This window comes from Dendrobates tinctorius, unplaced genomic scaffold (assembly GCF_039654945.1).
Source record: "Dendrobates tinctorius isolate UK_male_01 unplaced genomic scaffold, ASM3965494v1 ptg000002l, whole genome shotgun sequence".
In the NCBI taxonomy this organism is placed as follows: Eukaryota; Metazoa; Chordata; class Amphibia; order Anura; family Dendrobatidae; genus Dendrobates; species Dendrobates tinctorius.
This window is the reverse complement of record NW_027361670.1, coordinates 616,148-642,311: the sequence shown is the minus strand read 5'-3', so window position 1 is coordinate 642,311 and position 26,164 is coordinate 616,148. Positions and strand designations below refer to the sequence as shown.

The window sequence follows — 26,164 nt, the reverse complement described above, 5'->3', positions numbered from 1 at the left end:
ACTCAGCTTCAGACCAGGGCCTGGCCGTCACACTAGGCCGGGGCTGCAGTCAGAGCTTCCAGGAGGCCCAGCGGACAGATGTCAGTCTGGAGAAGCCCCGATGCCTTGCAGACCAAGCCCCTTCTGCTTTTGACAGAGAATATCCTGGGAGCAGGGAAGACTGTAGACTCTCCCCACTGACACTACAGAACCTTGGGACTGGGAGGTGTCCGGTCAGGGAAGTTATTGAGAATTGCTCATGAAATTCCTCTGGCCGGACACCTTGGACTACTAAAGCTCACCTGACAACTTTTATTGGCCCAAGATGGGGACAGATATTGCCAATTACTGTCAATCATGTGTCGTTTGTCAGCCCCATTGATACCACTGCCAGTGATCGAGGAGCCTGTCTGACCAGTGGCTGTAGCTAGCATAGGGCCACTGGCAATCCCTACACAGTGAGGACAGCCTCAGTCTGTGAACAGAATACCACACTGCAAAGTTTAGATATTTCTGTAAGTTTTATAACTGTTTTTGCATATTTTTATGTCTCCTTTTATTGTAAGCACTGTAGCTTTTCTATTAAAGCTTAAATCTGTAATAAGTCTGAGCCTTGTTGCTGTAAAGACTCCGTAGCCTTAGTGTGCGCTCCTGCTGATTGGCAGACAGTAGTATCATCTCCAGGACTCATCGCCCGTGTGTTCGGTGAGTGTCGGCAGCGTGTATGAGCGGGGTGTGTGGTCTGTGTCGGGGCGATTTATGCTCCCACTGCAGCATAGGACAGAGGTTGGATGCTGAGGGGAGATGGGATGCTCCTGTAAGGGTTAATCTAACTCACGTGCCGAGAAGCAGGTACGCGACATCCTTTGGCCCAGCTTGCCACTCACTTGAGCCCTGTAACGGCCTGCTGGGAGCAAGCGTCCCAAGACATCAGGGGAGCAGCAGGAAAGGTAACAGCCCAAAGCCTATGAATCGGCCCTCTGGCCTCCAGGATCGACAGAGCTGCTCATTCCACCAGGGTCAGAAGCTTCCTCTTCTCTTCCAGCAGCAAGGAACCGGAGTATAGCGATACTGTGACATCATAGTGAAGGGAAAAGCCTGGTGTAGACGGTGTTTTCTGTGCTGACCCCATTCAGGGAGGACGTCCTTTCACTCCTGATTCAGCACCTTCCCTCCCTGCATCCTCCCAGTCTTCATGACTAGCACAGCATTTCACCTAGTTTCTGGAAGTGGATTCTTGTTCTGGGTGGAATCAAGATCTGATGCAGTGCAGACGTAGACCACAGAACATTGTAGTCCGAGGCCTTGCATCAGTCTCCACCTCTCCGTAGACTCAAGCCGGGGAACGTGGCTTGCCAACACCTTCTTTATACTGGGGCCTACGTTTTGTACTCTGATGCCCTCCACATTTTCCATCTTTGCAGTCAAAATTTTCCCCCATTGAACGGGATAATCACTCAGTGCAGCGCCACGGTTGTGACAGGACACATGACGGCAGTGGATTATCGGTTCGTGAGTGCAAGTAACAGGCGCACGAACACTCGATAACAGCCTGTGGCCAGAGACCACGTCCCGCCTGCAGTCTCTGCACTGCCCCGGCGTCAGCGCTTCACCCATTTCCCACCAAAAACAGCACTAAAAAGGAAAAAGGGGGGGAGGGGTGGTTAGCAGGGCCAAGACAGGGGTAGGGATCAACAGGGGGTGGGGGAAAGCACGAGACAAACTATTTTGCAAAAACAGGCTTTTATTTAATAAATACTATACAGAGCAAATAAAAGTTTCCAACAATTGGTTCTTTTGGAAAAATTTTGTAAAAAAAAAAAAAAAAAAAAAAACAAAAAACTTTAAATATCCAAATTGAGTTCCAATTTATGGGGGGTGCGGGCAGGGGTCTGTTTGGTCCACTGATTTGGTGGGAAAAATAAGGGAAGATTAGTGTTCACTTTATTATGGAAGAAAACACGAGTACAAGGATTTACGGCCACAAAAACCTCAAAATAACATTTATTTCAAACAAAAAAGGAATATAAATCATTTAATGGCATACAGGGGTGGGGCGCCGTGTGCTGCCTGCCCCCGCTGTCCTGAGGCCCGACACCGGGGGCAGGCGCTGTTTTTTGTATTTTTCATTATACTTTTTTTTTGTTTTTTTTTTCTTTTTCTCTTAGGGCTCTAGATCAGATCGGCCACATTCATCGGCATCTCTTCGATGGTTGTGTTATAAAATGTCTCTATGTCTTTTAACGTGCGCTTGTCTTCTTCAGTCACCATGTTTATTGCGACTCCTTTCCTACCGAAACGTCCTCCACGGCCAATCCTGCAGGAGAGAAGCGTGTGGTGAGTACAGGACGGCCGCCGGCAGTCACAGGGGGGGGGGGGGGGGGGGAGGAGGAGAGACTGCGTCAGCCGCCGGCAGTCACCGGGGGATTGTGTCGGCCATGTTTAAGTTGCGAAAAGCTACAGGAGAGCAACAATCGCGGTGGAGCATGGTCCGTTCATCTGCCACGTGTCTACATTCTGCACTCAGCATAAGGACTGCGCAGAGAGGGAATACACGTGGTGCTGGACGCCGGGGCTGCGCAGAGTTAATACACGTGGTGCTGGACGCGGGGGCTGCGCAGAGAGGGAATACACGTGGTGCTGGACGCGGGGGCTGCGCAGAGAGGGAATACACGTGGTGCTGGACGCGGGGGCTGCGCAGAGAGGGAATACACGTGGTGCTGGACGCGGGGGCTGCGCAGAGAGGGAATACACGTGGTGCTGGACGCGGGGGCTGCGCAGAGAGGGAATACACGTGGTGCTGGACGCGGGGGCTGCGCAGAGAGGGAATACACGTAGTGCTGGACGCAGGGGCTGCGCAGAGAGGGAATACACGTAGTGCTGGACGCGGGGGCTGCGCAGAGAGGGAATACACGTAGTGCTGGACGCAGGGGCTGCGCAGAGAGGGAATACACGTAGTGCTGGACGCAGGGGCTGCGCAGAGAGGGAATACACGTAGTGCTGGACGCAGGGGCTGCGCAGAGAGGGAATACACGTAGTGCTGGACGCAGGGGCTGCGCAGAGAGGGAATACACGTAGTGCTGGACGCAGGGGCTTCGCAGAGAGGGAATACACGTAGTGCTGGACGCAGGGGCTGCGCAGAGAGGGAATACACGTAGTGCTGGACGCAGGGGCTGCGCAGAGAGGGAATACACGTAGTGCTGGATGCGGGGGCTGCGCAGAGAGGGAATACATGTAGTGCTGGATGCGGGGGCTGCGCAGAGAGGGAATACACGTGGTGCTGGACGCAGGGGCTGCGCAGAGAGGGAATACACACGGAGGTGGTGCTGGATGCAGGGGCTGCGCAGAGAGGGAACACGTGGTGGTGCTGGATGCAGGGGCTGCGCAGAGAGGGAATACATGGTGGCACCGGACTCACCTGTGAATGTAGTTCTCTCTGTTTGTTGGCAAGTCATAGTTAATGACCAGGGAAACCTGCTGCACGTCGATCCCTCGGGCCTGCACACAATGCAGCATTAGTTGGAGATCTTTACCAGTGCAGCGCGGTCTCTGCACAAGTTTAGGAGACGAGGGTCGGCACTTACCAGGAGATCCGTAGTGATCAGGACGCGGCTGGAGCCAGACCGGAACTCTCTCATGATCACGTCTCGCTCTTTTTGGTCCATGTCCCCGTGCTGAGGAGGGAGGAGGATTAGCGTGCGACCCACACGGGCAGACCGTGTCCCCACAGCATGAACCAGCCTCAGCCACAACCACTGTGCTGGGATGAATATGGGGTAACTGCTCTACCCCTGCCAGATGTAAGAATGCCGTCACACGACGAGCCCTTGCCCAGTGACTGGGGAGCACTACAAGCAGCAGCACAACTCACCAGTGCAGACACGGTGAAGTCCCGGGCGTGCATCTTCTCAGTCAGCCAGTCCACCTTTCGGCGGGTGTTGATGAAGATGACGGCTTGTGTGATGGTCAGGGTCTCGTACAAGTCGCACAGCGTGTCCAGCTTCCACTCCTACAGAGACAAGCAGCACAGGTGAGCCCTGGGGGATTGTGGAGGGTCTCAACCCTGCACAGATGAGCCCGGGGAGTCTCTGCCCAGTGCAATCATGTCCCCATAGCATGAACCAGCCAACAGTCACAACAGCTGCGCTGGGATGAATATGGGGGTCTCTCTATGCCCCCGTCAGATATAAGACCACACGTCACGTGACGCATCCTTGCCCAGTGACGGGGGGTGGGGTGGCGTTGTCACATTCTGCCAAGCACTCACTTCCCGCTCCACATTGACGTAGAACTGCCGGATGCCCTCCAGGGTCAGCTCCTCCTTCTTGACCAGGATGCGGATCGGGTCCCTCATGAACTTCTTGGTAACCTCCAGTACATCTGAGGGCATCGTAGCAGAGAGCAGCACCACCTGGGGGACAGGGCAAAGATTACATCGGGCAGATATAGCGGCAGCCACAGCAGCATTGGACCGTCAGTCTCAGATAGGAGTGTGTGATCATATCTCCCAGGATCCTCTGCTGCAGACACGTCTGAGCCGCAGTACGCGGGAGCAGAGCGCTGCAGTGGAGCGGCCGGGGCCTCAGATGACACGCATGGGATATCATCATGAACTGGCATACTATGGCGGCTGGCGCTGCGCTGCCCACCCACCGCCTCACCTGAGCATTGCTGCTCAACTTCTGGAAGATGTCGTAGATCTGATCCTTGAATCCTCGGCTCAGCATCTCATCTGCCTCATCCAGCACAAACATCTTTATGTATTTGGGGGCTGTTGAAAAAAAAACAACCTGAATTAGGTGGCGAACTACAAGTCTCAGAAGCCCCGTAGGCAGCTGCAATGAAGGTGTACCCATAGCATGAACCAGCGTACAGTCACGACAGCTGCGCTGGGATGAATATGGGGGTCTCTCTGCCCCCGCCAGATATAAGACCACACGTCATGTGACGCGTCCTTGCCCAGTGGCGGGGGGTAGTGGAGGGCATTAGCGTAGGATAGTTGAGGGTCTGATGGTGAAGGGGGTATTAAAGTGCCCCGGTCAGCAGGACTGTGCTCAGTGACATCAGTATAACGGCGCTGACCTGACACTGTCTGTAGTCACCGAGCACAATCCTGCTGACAGGTGTCAGTGTAATCAGTATAACGGCGCTGACCTGACACTGTCTGTAGTCACTGAGCACAATCCTGCTGACAGGCGTCAGTGTAATCAGTATAACGGCGCTGACGTGACACTGTCTGTAGTCACTGAGCACAATCCTGATCACAGGTGTCAGTGTAATCAGTATAACAGCACTGACCTGACACTGTCTGTAGTCACTGAGCACAATCCTGAACACAGGTGTCAGTGTAATCAGTATAACAGCACTGACCTGACACTGTCTGTAGTCACTGAGCACAATCCTGATCACAGGTGTCAGTGTAATCAGTATAACGGCGCCGACCTGACACTGTCTGTAGTCACTGAGCACAATCCTGAACACAGGTGTCAGTGTAATCAGTATAACAGCACTGACCTGACACTGTCTGTAGTCACTGAGCACAATCCTGATCACAGGTGTCAGTGTAATCAGTATAACGGCACCGACCTGACACTGTCTGTAGTCACTGAGCACAATCCTGCTGACAGGCGTCAGTGTAATCAGTATAACGGCGCTGACCTGACACTGTCTGTAGTCACTGAGCACAATCCTGATCACAGGTGTCAGTGTAATCAGTAAAACGGCACCGACCTGACACTGTTTGTAGTCACTGAGCACAATCCTGATCACAGGTGTCAGTGTAATCAGTATAACGGCGCTGACCTGACACTGTCTGTAGTCACTGAGCACAATCCTGATCACAGGTGTCAGTGTAATCAGTATAACTGCGCCGACCTGACACTGTCTGTAGTCACTGAGCACAATCCTGATCACAGGTGTCAGTGTAATCAGTATAACGGCGCTGACCTGACACTGTCTGTAGTCACTGAGCACAATCCTGATCACAGGTGTCAGTGTAATCAGTATAACTGCGCCGACCTGACACTGTAGTCACTGAGCACAATCCTGCTGACCGGAGCACTTGGGGTAGCGGAGGATCTCGCAGCAGAGTCCGGTGGTGCATACTCACAGAGGTAGCGCCTGTTCAGCATGTCGAACACTCTCCCTGGGGTGCCCACAATGATGTGTGGGGCTTCGGACTGCAGCTTCTGCACTTCTGCCCGCACATTGGTGCCACCGATGCAGGCATGGCATGATGCCCCCATATAGTCGCCCAGAGCCATCACCACCTTCTGGATCTGGAGAGAAGCACAGATGTAACCTAACAGCCATGGGGCGCTACCGCACCACAGGCATCCACAGCTGTGGGGTAGGGTGATGACAATTTTAAAAATTTTGCAAAACGAAAATGAAACCCCTTACATTGGAGGAACAATTGCATTGAAATGACATTAGTATCATCAAATTTGTAAAATATTCAAAAAAGTTCCCCCTCTTTTTCAAAAGATTTTTCGTCTTTTAATTTTAATCTTTAAAGGAAATATCTTTCTAAGTTGTAACAAAAAGTGGTATTTTATTCACATCTAGAACATTCTGGAATATTTTAAAATATTTTGTAATTTAGTATTATCTTTTCATTTTCAGTGCAAAGCTTCAAGTTTTACGATCAAGAAGTGCAGGACAGGTCATTCAGAAAAAGTCTTCTAGAAATTCCAGCAACAGTGTAAAGCAAACAGGTCTATCTGGACGAGGAATCTGCCCTCCTATTGTCAACATAAAAGATAATAATGCAAAATTGCATGTCCTTTTTTGGCGGAAAAATACCATTTTTGCCTTATTTCATTTGAATGAAAGGGGGAACTTTTTTAAAAAAACAAAAAAGCAATACTTATTCTTAAATAACCCATAAAAGTTCCTCCATTGCACATGGTTTCATAAAAAATTTTTTTTTGTCATTACACTACTGTGGGGACACCTACCTGCTGCGCCAACTCTCTGGTCGGTGCCAGCACCAGCGCCTGCGTGGCCTTCATGTCCAGCTCGATCTGCTGGAGAATTGAAATTGCAAACGTTGCTGTTTTCCCAGTCCCAGACTGAGCTTGGGCAATAACGTCATAACCTGTGAGAGGAGACAGTCAGTCATTTGAGCACATCGCAGTGTCCGGCACATGTGGGGGTCCGCCACCCTCTACACGGCACTCACCCTTGATACAAGGTAGAATGGCGCGCTGCTGAATGGCAGACGGTTTCTCAAAACCATAGGCGTAGATTCCTCTCAGGAGCGACTCGGAGAGGTTCATGTCATCAAAGCTGTCCACCACCTCATTCCAGTTACTCTGCAGGGAGGTAAAAAGGAGTTATACTGGGGCCCGGCATAGTGGGGGCTACCGCAGACATCGGCAGGAGGGGCACCCACCTCAATGATGCCATCAGGCTCCATGCCCTCAGGGCCATTGTCTCTGGATCTGGGAAAGAGGAGAGAGTCAGCAACTCAGAAAGGGGATGAACCAGAGGCCGCACAGGACCCCCACATAGTGACACCCCCCACAGCGACCCAGCCACACACTGCACAGGACCCCCCCCATAGCGACCCAGCCACACACCGCACAGGACCCCCCCCATAGCGACCCAGCCACACACCGCACAGGACCCCCCCCATAGCGACCCAGCCACACACCGCACAGGACCCCCCCCATAGCGACCCAGCCACACACCGCACAGGACCCCCCCCATAGCGACCCAGCCACACACCGCACAGGACCCCCCCCATAGCGACCCAGCCACACACCGCACAGGACCCCCCCCATAGCGACCCAGCCACACACCGCACAGGACCCCCCCCATAGCGACCCAGCCACACACCGCACAGGACCCCCCCCATAGCGACCCAGCCACATACCGCACAGGAACCCCCCCATAGCGACCCAGCCACACACCGCACAAGACCCCCCCCATAGCGACCCAGCCACACACCGCACAGGACCCCCCCATAGCGACCCAGCCACACACCGCACAGGACCCCCCCCATAGCGACCCAGCCACACACCGCACAGGACCCCCCCCATAGCGACCCAGCCACACACCGCACAGGACCCCCCCCATAGCGACCCAGCCACATACCGCACAGGACCCCCCCCCATAGCGACCCAGCCACATACCGCACAGGACCCCCCCCCATAGCGACCCAGCCACACACCGCACAGGACCCCCCCATAGCGACCCAGCCACACACCGCACAGGACCCCCCCCATAGCGACCCAGCCACACACCGCACAGGACCCCCCCCATAGCGACCCAGCCACACACCGCACAGGACCCCCCCCCATAGCGACCCAGCCACACACCGCACAGGACCCCCCCCATAGCGACCCAGCCACATACCGCACAGGACCCCCCCCATAGCGACCCAGCCACACACCGCACAGGACCCCCCCCATCGCGACCCAGCCACACACCGCACAAGACCCCCCCCATAGCGACCCAGCCACACACCGCACAGGACCCCCCCCATAGCGACCCAGCCACACTCCGCACAGGACCCCCCCATAGCGACCCAGCCACACTCCACACAGGACCCCCCCATAGCGACCCAGCCACACAGGACCCCCCCCCCCCATAGCGACCCAGCCACACACCGCACAGGACCCCCCCCCCCCCCATAGCAACCCAGCCACACTCCAGAAGACTGGAGAAGAGCAAATGTTGTTCCTATCTTCAAAAAGGGGAAGAAGGTGGACCCAGGCAACTATAGGCCGGTGAGTCTGACTTCTATACCAGGAAAGATCTTTGAACAAATTATTAAACAACATGTATGTCAATACCTGGATAAGAATGAATTGATTAAACAGAGTCAGCATGGGTTTGTAACTAATAAGTCATGTCAGACTAACTTAATTTCCTTCTATGACGGAATCACTGACTGGGTGGATCAGGGAAATGCTGTAGATATAGTATATCTTGACTTCAGCAAAGCATTTGACAAAGTCTCTCATACAATCCTTATTGATAAATGACTAAGTATGGAATGGACAAGGCAACTGTTAGGTGGATTCATAACTGGCTTAGTGATCGGACCCAAAGAGTGGTCGTAAATGGCTGCACATCCAGTTGGAAGAATGTCTCAAGTGGGGTACCACAGGGCTCTGTCCTGGGCCCTGTATTGTTCAACATCTTTATCAACGATTTAGATGAAGGAATTGAGGGTAAACTGATTAAATTTGCTGATGACACAAAGCTAGGAGGGATAGCTAATACTAGAGAAGAGAGAGAGGATTCAAAAAGATATAAATAAACTGGAGCAGTGGGCAGCAACTAACAGAATGGTTTTTAACAGGGAGAAGTACTACATCTGGGCAATAAAAATGAAAAAAGCATATACAGAATGGGAGGAATAGGGCTAAGAGACAGCACATGTGAAAGACTTGGGTATACTAATAGATCACAGACTGAATATGAGTCAACAGTGTGATGCAGCAGCAAAAAAGGCAAATGCAATTCTAGGATGTATTAACAGAAGCATACAGTCTAGATCACGTGAAGTCATTATTTCCCTCTACTCCTCTTTGGTCAGACCTCATCTGGAATATTGTGTCCAGTTTTGGGCACCACATTTTAAAAAAGACATCAACAAACTGGAGCAAGTTCAGAAAAGAGCGACCAGAATGGTGACCGGTCTGCAAACCCTGTCTTATGAGGAAAGGTTGCAGGATTTGGGAATGTTTAGTTTGCAAAAGAGAAGACTGAGAGGAGACTTAATAGCTGTCTACAAATATCTCAAGGGCTGTCACATTGTAGAAGGATCAACTTTATTCTCATTTGCACAAGGAAAGACTAGAAGCAATGGGATGAAACTGAATGGGAGGAGACACAGATTAGATATTAGAAAAAACTTTGACAGTGAGGCTATGTGCACATGTTGCAGATTCTGCTGCGTTTCCGCAGCGTTTTTGCCCCTGCGGAAACGCAGCAGTTCCGCAGACATAGTACAGTACCATGTTCGACTATGGCAATTCTAGTCCGCTGTGCTCACGCTGCGGTTTTGCCGCGGTTTACAAGCCGCAGCATGTCAATTGTTTGTGCGGATTCCGCACCGGTTTCACACCTTTAACATAGTAGAGGTGTGAAACCGCAGGTCACTTTACCTGCGGATCCGCACGGAAAAACGAGCAGGTGAATCCGCAGCGTGTGCTCAGTGAGTTTAACAGGCTGCCATGAGAAGTGGTGAGTTCTCCTTCAATAGAAGTCTTCAAACCGAGGCTGGACAGACATCTGACTGGGATGATTTAGTGAATCCTGCTTTGAGCAGGGGGTTGGACCAGATGGCCCAGGAGGTCCCTTCCAACTCTACCATTCTATGATACCGCACAGGACCCACCACACCCCATAACCCCTCCACCAAGTACTGCACCTATAGTGGGGCAGTGTGTGATCTGCCCATATCAGAGGGCATCTGACAGCCGCAGCCCAGGATCCGCCGGTGACTATACAGAGGGCAAAGGGGGAGATTTTGTGCAGGACACACAGTGAGGAGCAGTCACTGTAAGGGGGCAGCATGGGAGATCTTTACAGGGGTTTTCCACAAACAAAGTTGATTTTGGTCAATAGATCTTGGAATAATAATATACACAACTGGATGTGATAAATAAAATGTTCCTGTGCGGGGATAATCTTGTAAATGTATATTACAGGGCAGTATATACGATGGCCCCGGCCTCCCCCTGCTCAGTATATACCGTACACGATGTGGGCTATGTTACAGGGCAGTTTATACGATGCCTCCGCCAGCTCAGTATATACTGTACATGATGTGGGCTATGTTACAGGGCAGTATATACGATGGCTCCGACCTCCCCCTGCTCAGTATACAGTACATGATGTGGGGTATATTACACGGCAGTATATACGATGGCTCCGGCCTCCCCCCTGCTCAGTATGTACAGTACATGATGTGGGGGTATATTACAGGGCAGTATATACGATGGCTCCGGCCTCCCCCTGCTCAGTATCATTCATAGAATCGTAGAGTTGGAAGGGACCTCCTGGGCCATCTGGTCCAACCCCATGCTCAAAGCAGGATTCGCTAAATCATCCCAGTCAGATGTCTGTCCAGCCTCTGTTTGAAGACTTCCATTGAAGGAGAACTCACCACTTCTCGTGGCAGCTTGTTCCACTCATTGATCACTCTGTCAAAAAGTTTTTTCTAATATCTAATCTGTGTCTCCTCCCATTCAGTTTCATCCCATTGCTTCTAGTCTTTCCTGGTGCAAATGAGAATAAAGTTGATCCTTCTACAATGTGACAGCCCGTGAGATATTTGTAGACAGCTATTAAGTCTCCTCTCAGTCTTCTCTTTTGCAAACTAAACATTCCCAAATCCTGCAACCTTTCCTCATAAGACAGGGTTTGCAGACCGGTCACCATTCTGGTCGCTCTTTTCTGAACTTGCTCCAGTTTGTTGATGTCTTTTTTAAAATGTGGCGCCCAAAACTGGACACAATATTCCAGATGAGGTCTGACCAAAGAGGAGTAGAGGGAAATAATTACTTCACGTGATCTAGACTGTATGCTTCTGCTAATACATCCTAGAATTGCATTTGCCTTTTTTGCTGCTGCATCACACTGTTGACTCATATTCAGTCTGTGATCTATTAGTATACCCAAGTCTTTTTCACATGTGCTGTTGCTTAGCCCTATTCCTCCCATTCTGTATATGCTTTTTTCATTTTTATTGCCCAGATGTAGTACTTTGCATTTCTCCCTGTTAAAAACCATTCTGTTAGTTGCTGCCCACTTCTCCAGTTTATTTATATATTTTTGAATCCTCTCTCTCTTCTCTAGTATTAGCTATCCCTCCTAGCTTTGTGTCATCAGCAAATTTAATCAGTTTACCCTCAATTCCTTCATCTAAATCGTTGATAAAGATGTTGAACAATACAGGGCCCAGGACAGAGCCCTGTGGTACCCCACTTGAGACATTCTTCCAACTGGATGTGCAGCCATTTACGACCACTCTTTGGGTCCGATCACTAAGCCAGTTATGAATCCACCTAACTGTTGCCTTGTCCATTCCATACTTAGTCATTTATCAATAAGGATTGTATGAGAGACTTTGTCAAATGCTTTGCTGAAGTCAAGATATACTATATCTACAGCATTTCCTTGATCCACCCAATCAGTGATTCCGTCATAGAAGGAAATTAAGTTAGTCTGACATGACTTATTAGTTAGAAACCCATGCTGACTCTGTTTAATCACTTCATTCTTATCCAGGTACTGACATACATGTTGTTTAATAATTTGTTGAAAGATCTTTCCTGGTATAGAAGTCAGACTCACCGGCCTATAGTTGCCTGGGTCCACCTTCTTCCCCTTTTTGAAGATAGGAACATTTGCTCTTCTCCAGTCTTCTGGCACTTCTCCTGTTCTCCAAGAATTTTCAAAGATTATGGAGAGGGGTTCAGAAATTTCTTCTGCCATCTCCTTCAGTACTCTGGGGTGTAATTCATCTGGACCTGGAGACTTGAATTCATTTAGGTTAGCTAAGTGTTTCCTCACTATCTTTCTGTTTATAGATATCCTGGATTCTTCTATTCCCTTAATAGGACAGTGAAGAACAGTTGATGTTACATTTCCTTTCTGAGACAAAACAGATGTAAAATAGGAATTTAAAAGTTCGGCCTTCTCAACATCCATTTCATCAATTTCATCCTGTAAAAATCCTATAGCATCTTTGACTTTTCTTTTACTTTTGACATATCCCCAAAATCCTTTATTATTGCTTTTGACATCTCTTGCAAGCCTCAATTCATTGTCAGCTTTATGTAATCTGATTTGTGCCCTGCAGGTTCTGCAGACAGCATTATATTCTTCTTTAGATATGCCTCCCTCTTTGCATTTTATAAACAGTTTTTTCTTCCTTTTTAGCATGTGCTTAAGTTCTGTGTTCATCCATCCTGGTTTCCTTAAATACTTCCTATTCTTCCCTCTTTTCGGAATTGTTTACAATTGTGCTTTGAGAATTTCATTTTTCAAGATTTCCCATCCTTCCTGGACATTTTTGTCTTTAAGGATATCCAGCCATTGGATCCCTTCAATTCTCTTTCTGAATCCCTTAAAATCTGCCTTTCTGAAATCTAACTTTGACATCTGAGTCTTCACAGGTCTTCCTCCTCTAGTTATCCAAAATTCTAAGGGTGGTTTCACATTAGCGCTTTTTAAGCGCACGCACGGCCGGGATAGCTCCGCCCCCGAGACGGCTCTCTGCCCGGCATGCCCGCCCCTTGCTTGTAGCTCCGCCTCCTAGCGCACAGCGGCACCTGCGATCGGCGCACCCTATCTTTATGCTAAAGATAGGGTGCGCCGATCGCAGGCGCCGCTGTGCGCTAGGAGGCGGCGCTACAAGCAAGGGGTGGGCATGCCGGGCAGAGCCGGCTCGGGGGCGGAGCTACCCCCGGCCGTGCGTGCGCTTAAAAAGCGCTAATGTGAAACCACCCTTAAATAGCATGGTCGCTACCTCCTAGGGTCCCAGCCACTTTTACCTCCTCAACCATTTCCTCCGTTTGTAAGGATTAGATCCAAGGTAGCAGTTCCCAGTATATACAGTACATGATGTGGGGCATATTACAGGGCAATATATACGATGGCCCTGGCCTCCCCCTGCTCAGTGTATACCGTACATGATGTGGGGTATATTACAGGGCAGTATATACGATGGCTCCGGCCTCCCCCTGCTCAGTGTATACCGTACATGATGTGGGGTATATTACAGGGCAGTATATACGATGGCCCCGGCCTCCCCCTGCTCATTATATACAGTACATGTGGTGTATATTACAGGGCAGTATATATGATGGCCCCGGCATCCCCCTGCTCAGTATATACAGTACATGATGTGGGGTATATTACAGGGCAGTATATGCGATGGCTCCGGCCTCCCCCTGCTCAGTATATACAGTACATGATGTGGGGTATATTACAGGGCAGTATATGCGATGGCTCCGGCCTCCCCCTGCTCAGTATATACTGTACATGATGTGGGGGTATATTACAGGGCAGTATATACGATGGCCCCGGCCTCCCCCTGCTCAGTATACAGTACATGATGTGGGGTATATTACAGGGCAGTATGTACGATGGCTCCGGCCTCCCCCTGCTCAGTATATACTGTACATGATGTGGGGTATAATACAGGGCAGTACATATGATGGCCCCGGCCTCCCCCTGCTCAGTATATACTGTACATGTGGGGTATATTACAGGGCAGTTTATACGATGGCCCCGGCCTCCCCCTGCTCAGTATATACTGTACATGATGTGGGGTATATTACAGGGCAGTATACACGATGGCTCGGGCCTCCCCTTGCTCAGTATATACTGTACATGATGTGGGGGTATATTACAGGGCAGTATATACGATGGCTCCGGCCTCCCCCTGCTCAGTATATACACTACATGATGTGGGGGTATATTACAGGGCAGTATATACTGTACATGATGTGGGGTATAATACAGGGCAGTACATATGATGGCCCCGGCCTCCCCCTGCTCAGTATATACTGTACATGTGGGGTATATTACAGGGCAGTTTATACGATGGCCCGGGCCTCCCCCTGCTCAGTATATGCTGTACATGATGTGGGGTATATTACAGGGCAGTATACACGATGGCTCCGGCCTCCCCCTGCTCAGTATATACTGTACATGATGTGGGGGTATATTACAGGGCAGTATATACGATGGCTCCGGCCTCCCCCTGCTCAGTATATACTGTACATGATGTGGGGTATATTACAGGGCAGTATATACGATGGCTCCGGCCTCCCCCTGCTCAGTATATACAGTACATGATGTGGGCTATGTGACAGGGCAGTATATACGATGGCCCCGACCTCCCCCTGCTCAGTATATACTGTACATGATGTGGGGTATATTACAGGGCAGTATATATGATGGCTCAGTGCTGGCCTTGCTGCTCTCACTGTGCCTTCCCCCCCTATACTCAGTGCTGACCTTACTGCTCACACTGTGCCTTCCCCCAATCCTCAGTGCTGACCTTACTGCTCTCACTGTGCCTTCCCCCCCCCATACTCAGTGCTGACCTTACTGCTCTCACTGTGCCTTCCCCCCCCATACTCAGTGCTGACCTTACTGCTCACACTGTGCCTTCCCCCCATACTCAGTGCTGACCTTACTGCTCACACTGTGCCTTCCCCCCATACTCAGTGCCGACCTTACTGCTCACACTGTGCCTTCCCCCCATACTCAGTGCCGACCTTACTGCTCACACTGTGCCTTCCCCCCATACTCAGTGCCGACCTTACTGCTCACACTGTGCCTTCCCCCCATACTCAGTGCTGACCTTACTGCTCACACTGTGCCTTCCCCCCATACTCAGTGCCGACCTTACTGCTCACACTGTGCCTTCCCCCCATACTCAGTGCCGACCTTACTGCTCACACTGTGCCTTCCCCCCATACTCAGTGCCGGCCTCGCTGCTCTCACTGTGCCTCCCCCCCATACTCAGTGCCGGCCTCGCTGCTCTCACTGTGCCTCCCCCCCATACTCAGTGCCGGCCTCGCTGCTCTCACACTGTGCCTCCCCCCCCATACTCAGTGCCGGCCTCGCTGCTCTCACACTGTGCCTCCCCCCCCATACTCAGTGCCGGCCTCGCTGCTCTCACACTGTGCCTCCCCCCCCATACTCAGTGCCGGCCTCGCTGCTCTCACTGTGCCTCCCCCCCATACTCAGTGCCGGCCTCGCTGCTCTCACTGTGCCTCCCCCCCATACTCAGTGCCGGCCTCGCTGCTCACACTGTGCCTCCCCCCCCCATACTCAGTGCCGGCCTCGCTGCTCTCACACTGTGCCTCCCCCCCCCATACTCAGTGCCGGCCTCGCTGCTCTCACACTGTGCCTCCCCCATACTCAGTGCCGGCCTCGCTGCTCTCACACTGTGCCTCCCCCATACTCAGTGCCGGCCTCGCTGCTCTCACACTGTGCCTCCCCCCCATACTCAGTGCCGGCCTCGCTGCTCTCACACTGTGCCTCCCCCCCATACTCAGTGCCGGCCTCGCTGCTCTCATTGTGCCTCCCCCATACTCAGTGCCGTGCCGCACACCGGCCCCCTCCCCCCGCTGCCTCCTCCCCGGGGCCACGTGCAGCACCGGAAGTGGCCGCCATCTTAGAGGGACGCTCTTCGCCCTCGCCGCGGCCGCCATCTTGTCGTCTCCCCTCCCCCCGCCTTCTCCTGCGGTCGCGGCCACGTGCACACAGGCGGAGGCCCCGTCACCCCGGGCAGGTCCGCTCTCCCCGGCGGCGGCGGCTCGGCCGTGTGCGCTTCACGCTTCCCGGGGAGACGGCGGCACCGGAGGCCACAGCACGGCGGGCGCTCACACGCGGGGAGAGGCCAGGGAGGCCGCAGTGCGCTCCGGGGCGGGGAGGCCGCAGTGCGGGCCGCGCGCTCCACTCACCGGTTGTCGTAGCTCGCAGACATTCTTCAGTACGGAAGCTTTCCAGAGCCGGCGAACGCCTTTTATATACTGCTCCCCTGTCCCCGCCCAGCCGCGCTGCTATTGGCTTGCACTTTCTTGAGGCGGGGCCAACCGGCGTCACCCTGATTGGTTGCATAAAGTGTGTACCGCCCAAAGACGAGCCGGCTCAGATAACTATTGGTCACCGGGATGAACAAGCTCCGCCCTCACCCGTGACGCATTCTAATTCCTTGTATCGTTTCATCGCTCCACCCCATTTTTCTCAGGTCGCAAATCATTGGTGAAATTCTACACGTGACCGCTTACGAGCCTACGACGCCCGCCTAGGAACGACCGAGTTCATTGGGTCATTTCACTTTCGCTCAATCACAGCGACTCTTCTGATTGGTTTACATTCCTCTCACGTCGGTGATCTTGGCGTCTGATTGGCTCCGGCGACTCCGAGCTCTCCCGCCTGTGTGATCGTCCAGGAAGCGATATTGAGTCTCGTTTCTCTCAGTCTGTGTGTATAGTGTGTGAGCGGCCGCGGGGCACCGAGCAGTGTACGGGCGCCGCCGGGAGGATCCGGCCTTCACTGTAACGCTATCCCGGGGCCTCCGCCATCAGCCCGGCCTTCACCCCGCAGTAACGCTATCCCGGGGCCAGCGCCATCAGCCCGGCCTTCACCCCGCAGTAACGCTATCCCCGGGGCCTCCGCCATCAGCCCGGCCTTCACCCCGCAGTAACGCTATCCCCGGGGCCTCCGCCATCAGCCCGGCCTTCACCCCGCAGTAACGCTATCCCCGGGGCCTCCGCCATCAGCCCGGCCTTCACCCCGCAGTAACGCTATCCCCGGGGCCTCCGCCATCAGCCCGGCCTTCACCCCGCAGTAACGCTATCCCCGGGGCCTCCGCCATCAGCCCGGCCTTCACCCCGCAGTAACGCTATCCCCGGGGCCTCCGCCATCAGCCCGGCCTTCACCCCGCAGTAACGCTATCCCCGGGGCCACCGCCATCAGCCCGGCCTTCACCCCGCAGTAACGCTATCCCCGGGGCCTCCGCCATCAGCCCGGCCTTCACCCCGCAGGAACGCTATCCCCGGGGCCAGCGCCATCAGCCCGGCCTTCACCCCGCAGTAACGCTATCCCCGGGGCCTCCGCCATCAGCACGGCCTTCACCCCGCAGTAACGCTATCCCCGGGGCCTCCGCCATCAGCCCGGCCTTCACCCGGCAGTAACGCTATCCCCGGGGCCACCGCCATCAGCCCGGCCTTCACCCGGCAGTAACGCTATCCCCGGGGCCACCGCCATCAGCCCGGCCTTCACCCGGCAGTAACGCTATCCCCGGGGCCACCGCCATCAGCCCGGCCTTCACCTCACAGTAACGCTATCCCCGGGGCCACCGCCATCAGCCCGGCCTTCACCCCGCAATAACGCTATCCCGGGGCCTCCGCCATCAGCCCGGCCTTCACCCCGCAGTAACGCTATCCCCAGGGCCACCGCCATCAGCCCGGCCTTCACCCCGCAGTAACGCTATCCCCGGGGCCTCCGCCATCAGCCCGGCCTTCACCCGGCAGTAACGCTATCCCCGGGGCCACCGCCATCAGCCCGGCCTTCACCTCACAGTAACGCTATCCCCGGGGCCACCGCCATCAGCCTGGCCTTCACCCCGCAGTAACGCTATCCCCGGGGCCACCGCCATCAGCCCGGCCTTCACCCCACAGTAACGCTATCCCCGGGGCCTCCGCCATCAGCCTGGCCTTCACCCCGCAGTAACGCTATCCCCGGGGCCACCGCCATCAGCCCGGCCTTCACCCCGCAGTAACGCTATCCCCGGGGCCACCGCCATCAGCCCGGCCTTCACCCCGCAGTAACGCTATCCCCGGGGCCTCCGCCATCAGCCCGGCCTTCACCCCGCAGTAACGCTATCCCCGGGGCCAGCGCCATCAGCCCGGCCTTCACCCCGCAGTAACGCTATCCCCGGGGCCAGCGCCATCAGCCCGGCCTTCACCCCGCAGTAACGCTATCCCCGGGGCCAGCGCCATCAGCCCGGCCTTCACCCCGCAGTAACGCTATCCCCGGGGCCTCCGCCATCTGCCCGGCCTTCACCCCGCTGTAACGCTATCCCTGGGGCCACCGCCATCAGCCCGGCCTTCACCCCGCAGTAACGCTATCCCCGGGGCCTCCGCCATCAGCCCGGCCTTCACTAACGCTATCCCCGGGGCCTCCGCCATCAGCCCGGCCTTCACTGTAACGCTATCCCCGGGGCCGCCATCAGCCCGACCTTCACCTCACAGTGACGCTATCCCGGGGCCACCGCCATCAGCCTGGCCTTCACCCCGCAGTAACACTATCCCCGGGGCCTCCGCCATCAGCCCGGCCTTCACCCCGCAGTAACGCTATCCCCGGGGCCGCCATCAGCCCGACCTTCACCTCGCAGTGACGCTATCCCGGGGCCACCGCCATCAGCCCGGCCTTCACCCCGCAGTAACGCTATCCCCGGGGCCTCCGCCATCAGCCCGGCCTTCACCCCGCAGTAACGCTATCCCCGGGGCCAGCGCCATCAGCCCGGCCTTCACCCCGCAGTAACGCTATCCCCGGGGCCAGCGCCATCAGCCCGGCCTTCACCCCGCAGTAACGCTATCCCCGGGGCCACCGCCATCAGCCCGGCCTTCACCCCGCAGTAACGCTATCCCGGGGCCTCCGCCATCAGCCCGGCCTTCACCCCACAGTAACGCTATCCCCGGGGCCTCCGCCATCAGCCCGGCCTTCACCCCACAGTAACGCTATCCCCGGGGCCACCGCCATCAGCCCGGCCTTCACCCCGCAGTAACGCTATCCCCGGGGCCACCGCCATCAGCCCGGCCTTCACCCCGCAGTAACGCTATCCCCGGGGCCTCCGCCATCAGCCCGGCCTTCACCCCGCAGTAACGCTATCCCCGGGGCCAGCGCCATCAGCCCGGCCTTCACCCCGCAGTAACGCTATCCCCGGGGCCAGCGCCATCAGCCCGGCCTTCACCCCGCAGTAACGCTATCCCCGGGGCCAGCGCCATCAGCCCGGCCTTCACCCCGCAGTAACGCTATCCCCGGGGCCTCCGCCATCTGCCCGGCCTTCACCCCGCTGTAACGCTATCCCTGGGGCCACCACCATCAGCCCGGCCTTCACCCCACAGTAACGCTATCCCCGGGGCCTCCGCCATCAGCCCGGCCTTCACTAACGCTATCCCCGGGGCCTCCGCCATCAGCCCGGCCTTCACTGTAACGCTATCCCCGGGGCCGCCATCAGCCCGACCTTCACCTCACAGTGACGCTATCCCGGGGCCACCGCCATCAGCCCGGCCTTCACCCCGCAGTAACGCTATCCCCGGGGCCTCCGCCATCAGCCCGGCCTTCACCCCGCAGTAACGCTATCCCCGGGGCCGCCATCAGCCCGACCTTCACCTCGCAGTGACGCTATCCCGGGGCCACCGCCATCAGCCCGGCCTTCACCCCGCAGTAACGCTATCCCCGGGGCCTCCGCCATCAGCCCGGCCTTCACCCCGCAGTAACGCTATCCCCGGGGCCAGCGCCATCAGCCCGGCCTTCACCCCGCAGTAACGCTATCCCCGGGGCCAGCGCCATCAGCCCGGCCTTCACCCCGCAGTAACGCTATCCCCGGGGCCAGCGCCATCAGCCCGGCCTTCACCCCGCAGTAACGCTATCCCCGGGGCCTCCGCCATCTGCCCGGCCTTCACCCCGCTGTAACGCTATCCCCGGGGCCACCGCCATCAGCCCGGCCTTCACCCCACAGTAACGCTATCCCCGGGGCCTCCGCCATCAGCCCGGCCATCACTAACGCTATCCCCGGGGCCTCCGCCATCAGCCCGGCCTTCACTGTAACGCTATCCCCGGGGCCGCCATCAGCCCGACCTTCACCTCACAGTGACGCTATCCCGGGGCCACCGCCATCAGCCCGGCCTTCACCCCGCAGTAACGCTATCCCCGGGGCCTCCGCCATCAGCCCGGCCTTCACCCCGCAGTAACGCTATCCCCGGGGCCGCCATCAGCCCGACCTTCACCTCGCAGTGACGCTATCCCGGGGCCACCGCCATCAGCCCGGCCTTCACCCCGCAGTAACGCTATCCCCGGGGCCTCCGCCATCAGCCCAGCCTTCACCCCGCAGTAACGCTATCCCCGGGGCCAGCGCCATCAGCCCGGCCTTCACCCCGCAGTAACGCTATCCCTGGGGCCAGCGCCATCAGCCCGGCCTTCACGCCGCAGTAACGCTATCCCCGGGGCCAGCGCCATCAGCCCGGCCTTCACCCCGCAGTAACGCTATCCCCGGGGCCTCCGCCATCAGCCCGGCCTTCACCCCGCAGTAACGCTATCCCCGGGGCCGCCGCCATCAGCATGGCCTTCACCTCGCAGTAACGCTATCCCCGGGGCCAGCGCCATCAGCCCGGCCTTCACCCTGCAGTAACGCTATCCCCGGGGCCGCCATCAACCCGGCCTTCACCCCACAGTAACGCTATCCCGGGGCCACCGCCATCAGCCCGGCCTTCACCCCACAGTAACGCTATCCCCGGGGCCGCCGCCATCCGCCCGGCCTTCACCCCACAGTAATGCTAAACCCCCGGGGCCTCCGCCATCAGCACGGCCTTCACCCCGCAGTAACGCTATCCCCGGGGCCGCCATCAACCCGGCCTTCACCCCACAGTAACGCTATCACGGGGCCACCGCCATCAGCCCGGCCTTCACCCCACAGTAACACTATCCCGGGGCCTCCGCCATCAGCCCGGCCTTCACCGCGCAGTAACGCTATCCCGGGGTCTCCGCCATCAGCATGGCCTTCACCCCGCAGTAACGCTATCCCCGGGGCCGCCATCAGCCCGGCCTTCACCCCGCAGTAACGCTATCCCCGGGGCCGCCATCAACCCGGCCTTCACCCCACAGTAACGCTATCCCGTGGCCTCCGCCATCAGCCCAGCCTTCACCCCGCAGTAACGCTATCCCCGGGGCCACCGCCATCAGCCCGGCCTTCACCCCACAGTAACGCTATCCCCGGGGCCACCGCCATCCGCCCGGCCTTCACCCCGCAGTAACGCTATCCCGGGGCCTCCGCCATCAGCCCGGCCTTCACCCCGCAGTAACGCTATCCCGGGGCCTCCGCCATCAGCACGGCCTTCACCCCACAGTAACGCTATCCCCGGGGCCTCCGCCATCAGCACGGCCTTCACCCCACAGTAACGCTATCCCCGGGGCCTCCGCCATCAGCACGGCCTTCACCCCACAGTAACGCTATCCCCGGGGCCTCCGCCATCAGCACGGCCTTCACCCCGCAGTAACGCTATCCCCAGGGCCTCCGCCATCAGCACGGCCTTCACCCCACAGTAACGCTATCCCCGGGGCCGCCATCAACCCAGCCTTCACCCCACATGTCATGATTTGTAGTCTTGCCCTGTCCTGTATTTTGTATAATATGTCATTTAACTTTTCTCTGGTTCATTTGCTGTAAATTAACCATGTCTCCTTCCCCCAATACTTTGCAATGTCTTGTGATGTACCTGGACCATAATCTAATTTAGGCTTGTGTCAACAGCTAGTGGAACTTTGGCTATTGATTTCCTAAGCAGAAGATAACCTACAATACACATCCTGTAGACTCAGTGGAGCCCTTACATTTCTAGAATCTTCTGATGGACCAAACCATTGAATAGTAGGTGTGACCCCTACCCCCCTTCAGATGGGCTGATCCCAGGAGCCCTGACAATACATTCTTGTTTTAAGATCAGATGTGAGTTGGATGCTAAAAGAGAAGGACGAGGCTGTCTGAGGAAGCTTCGGCCTCTGTGTGATCGTGGTGGATTTCTGGGACTCTTAAAGGACTATGGTTTTGTGATCTGGCACAAGGATTGTCGGGAGGTGCCCCAGAATCAGTTTCCTGTGGACTTATTTTGGGACTCTGCAAATTACCTTCGTGTTGTTCCTGTTTTCTGGTCAATAAATCTGTTGGATCGTTCCCAGGCCTGTTGTCCCTCCTTGCTCTGTAGAATACTCCCGTCACACCACAGTAACGCTATCCCGGGGCCACCGCCATCAGCCCGGCCTTCACCCCACAGTAACGCTATCCCCGGGGCCTCCGCCATCAGCACGGCCTTCACCCCGCAGTAACGCTATCCCCGGGGCCGCCATCAACCCGGCCTTCACCCCACAGTAACGCTATCCCGGGGCCACCGCCATCAGCCCGGCCTTCACCCCACAGTAACGCTATCCCCGGGGCCACCGCCATCAGCCCGGCCTTCACCCCACAGTAACGCTATCCCGGGGCCTCCGCCATCAGCCCGGCCTTCACCCCGCAGTAACGCTATCCCGGGGCCTCCGCCATCAGCACGTCCTTCACCCCGCAGTAACGCTATCCCCGGGGCCTCCGCCATCAGCACGGCCTTCACCCCACAGTAACGCTATCACCGGGGCCGCCGCCATCCGCCCGGCCTTCACCCCACAGTAACGCTATCCCCGGGGCCGCCGCCATCCGCCCGGCCTTCACCCCACAGTAACGCTATCCCCGGGGCCGCCGCCATCCACCCGGCCTATCTCACCGCTACATCTCCATGATCTCCTCAGTCCAAAACTATCAGCCCCATCCTATGTGGGCCAGAGCGGAGGCACGCTGGGCCCCACGGGTGTGAGGGCCGGAGCGGAGAGACGCCGACTCCTCTCTCTTCAGTGGCCAGTGTACACTTCGTTACAGTGACACAGTGACATTAGGCTTCGTTCTGTGGAGTCCTCGGCCCCGAGCCCCACATTCCCAGCCCTACCTTCAGCACCAGCCATCACTCAGGTTTATCAAATATCACCTGGCAGCCCCTCCGTCCTCCCTCACCTGGCCGGCTCCTCTCACCGCAGGCTCTCCTCGTTGTGTATAACCCCTGGGCAGCAGTGTGGCTGATGTTACTCAACACCTTCTGCCGCTGCTGTCTGTTGCTGGGCAGAACTTCTTTGCACTGTGGTGCTAACAATACAGTTAGGTCCATATATATTTGGGTTTTTTGTGTTTTTGCAGCTTATGGATGGCTTGTTTCACCTGCATGGAGAGCTCTTTTGACCACGTTTCCTTCACAGCAAAACCTTCCAAATGCAAGCACCACACCTCAAATCAACTCCAGGCCTTTTATCTGCTTAATGGAGAATGACATAACGAAGGGATTGCCCACACCTGTCCATGAAATAGCCTTGGAGTCAATTGTCCAATTACTTTTGGCCCCTTTAAAAACAGGGTGGCACATGTTAAAGAGCTGAAACTCCTAAACCCTTCATCCAATGTTAATGTGGAGACCCTCAAAAGAAAGATGAAAGTCTGAACTTCAACTGCATCTGAATTGTTTTGTTTAAAATTCATTGTGGTAATGTCTAGAACCAAAATTAGAAAAATGTTGTCTCTGTCCAAATATATATGGACCTAACTGTATTTTATAACACTTGTCACATGGTCACAATACATCGCTGCAGAACAGACTTTGCATCTGAAACAGCCAAGGCCTGAACCTCCCGGGCTGACTTTGTACAAAGACTGAAAAATCTAGACATTCAGATCCTCATGGAAAAGGTCCAGAGCTGAAAATGAATCCCTGGTGCCCGTTGGATTCAGGAAAATCTGCATCCCCGCCCATTAAAACACAAAGCATCCGAGGGTCAGGAGGAATATCGGTCTGATATAAAGAGGAACAAGAGTACATGAAACCGGTGAAGAGAGGAGGCGGCCTCACCTCTCAGTCTGATGTCCACCTGTGCCACCTACACACCACAGACTCCCTACTTCAGAGCTGTGAGATCTGACAAGGAGAAGCCGCCCATTACCAGGCCCTGAGCAAAGTTCTCATCTTTGGAGACCTCAAGGCAAGAACTAGGAGAGAAAAAGACTTCCTGACCACGGCTGGGAACATCTACAGTAGCATTCAGAATACTAGCCGTCCAATATGACTAACCAGATTAATCCAAGTTTTAGTATAAATTATATTCCCACATGATTCTGAAGGTACTGTCACACTTAGCGATGTACCAGCGATCCCAACCAGCGATATGACGCGGTCAGGATGGCTGGTGCATCGCTAAGTGGTCGCTAGCGACATCGCAGGGGTCGGGGGTCGCTACTTGTAAGACGAAGCGATCCTGCGTCCTCCCGCCCGCGTCCATGCGTCGCTCGTCTCCACAGCAGGAAGCTGATGACGAGAAACGGTCCAGGACGTTCTCGCGCGTTCAGCGATAACCAGCGGGGGAGCCGGTCGGAGGTATCAGACAGCGATATCGCGAGCAATATCGCTATAACGTCACAAAAACCAGTGACGTTAAGATCTTTTAGCCTCTACCCTATGCGATTATATGGCAGATGCTTTCCTTATGTGACTATTATATCTCTATTTGCTTGCATTTGGCAATTGATTTTTCAGCCTATATACGGCAGGCGGTTTCTCTACGCTTCGCATTGTGTAGGCTAGCTGTCGGCAGCTGGTGATATTTGTCCATCTTATTTATTCCTTGTGAACATTTACTTTCTGCTTATTTAGCCCCGTGCGGGTGCCGGCAGTGAGACACTTGTTTCTCTTCCCGCGGCATTAATATTTCCATCTCTATATCCTGCTAGCACCGGTCATTTTAGCGGCTTACCTTGTCTTATTACCTATTATTTGTCCTTTTTTTTTTTTGCTATTTATGTGTATTAAAATTTATATTGATTCGGAAAAGTCACCTTACTTCATTGGATCTTGGGTTAAATATTTTCACATTTATATTTATACCTCATTAGATCCTTTAGGTGTGGTTTTTAAAAAACCATAGATCCGTATGTTTTTTCGGTGTTCACTTGCCTGTAACTTCCTGGCTCCGTCTTCTTTCCTTTTTTGAATATCGTGACAATTACCCTTCTAAAATCTTCTGGGACATCTCCTTTTCTCCAGGAAATTTTAAAGATTCTGGCTAGTGGTTCTGCAATTTCCTCTGCTAACTCTTTCAGTCCCCTAGGATGTAATTCATCTGGAGCAGGAGATGTAAATTAGCTCAGTGTCCCCCCACCATCGCTCTCGTTATGGATGGAGTGCATTCCTATATTCCTTCGATGATACGGTGAAGATCAGGTGATGTCACATTTCCTTTCTTAGAGAACACAGATGTAAAATAGGAATGTTAAAGTTCGGCTTCTCAGCATCATTTCTGACCACTTCACTCTTTTCATCCTGTAAGAATCCTATAGCATCTATGACTTTTCTTTTGCTTTTGACATATCCCCAGAATCCTGTTTTGCTGCTTTTTGTTTCCCTTGCAAGCCTCACTTCATTACTGGCTTTAGCTTCTCTAAGGGCATGTGTCCACGTAGCGGAAACGTTCAGTATTTGCTGTGGATTGAACGCTGCGTCCTGCCGCAGCTTTTTATCCGCAGCGGCCAGATATTCCAGCATAGTGGAGAGGATTTTATGAAATCCCGTCTCCACTATGCGTCCGAATACGCAGGTGACACACCTGCTAAAACGAACTTGCGGTGCGTCTTTTTAGCCCACACATGTCTGTTTACCTTGCGGAGACGCTCTAGCCTACTCTATGGATACACTGCGACGATTCCGGATGTGTTCAATGAGCACATCCGGAATCACCACAACTAAAGAAGGTGGACGGGGCTTTGGGCGGAGCGGGGTTTCCGCTCCGTCCAAAGCGTAGACATTACGGTACATGGAAACGTACCCCAACTCTTGCCTCTATTCCCTGCAGACAG

At 54.8% G+C, this 26,164-nt stretch overlaps 1 protein-coding gene and 1 non-coding gene across 2 annotated transcripts; both read right to left on the bottom strand.

Moving 5' to 3' along the window:
* Nucleotides 1–1,953: 1,953 nt before the first annotated feature.
* Nucleotides 1,954–16,577, bottom strand: EIF4A1 (eukaryotic translation initiation factor 4A1). Its single transcript, XM_073573064.1, has 11 exons — nucleotides 16,425–16,577; nucleotides 7,376–7,424; nucleotides 7,163–7,295; nucleotides 6,939–7,078; nucleotides 6,089–6,257; nucleotides 4,641–4,750; nucleotides 4,247–4,390; nucleotides 3,851–3,988; nucleotides 3,564–3,653; nucleotides 3,398–3,477; nucleotides 1,954–2,296 (listed from the first exon to the last, which is right to left on the bottom strand). Exons 1-11 carry the CDS (start codon nucleotides 16,445–16,447, stop codon nucleotides 2,152–2,154), a joined length of 1,221 nt encoding a protein of 406 aa, XP_073429165.1. The 5' UTR covers nucleotides 16,448–16,577; the 3' UTR covers nucleotides 1,954–2,151.
* On the bottom strand, nucleotides 4,456–4,594 carry LOC141088296 (small nucleolar RNA SNORD10). Its single transcript, XR_012231901.1, has one exon. It is a non-coding gene; the product is annotated as a small nucleolar RNA SNORD10 (small nucleolar RNA).
* Nucleotides 16,578–26,164: the final 9,587 nt, after the last annotated feature.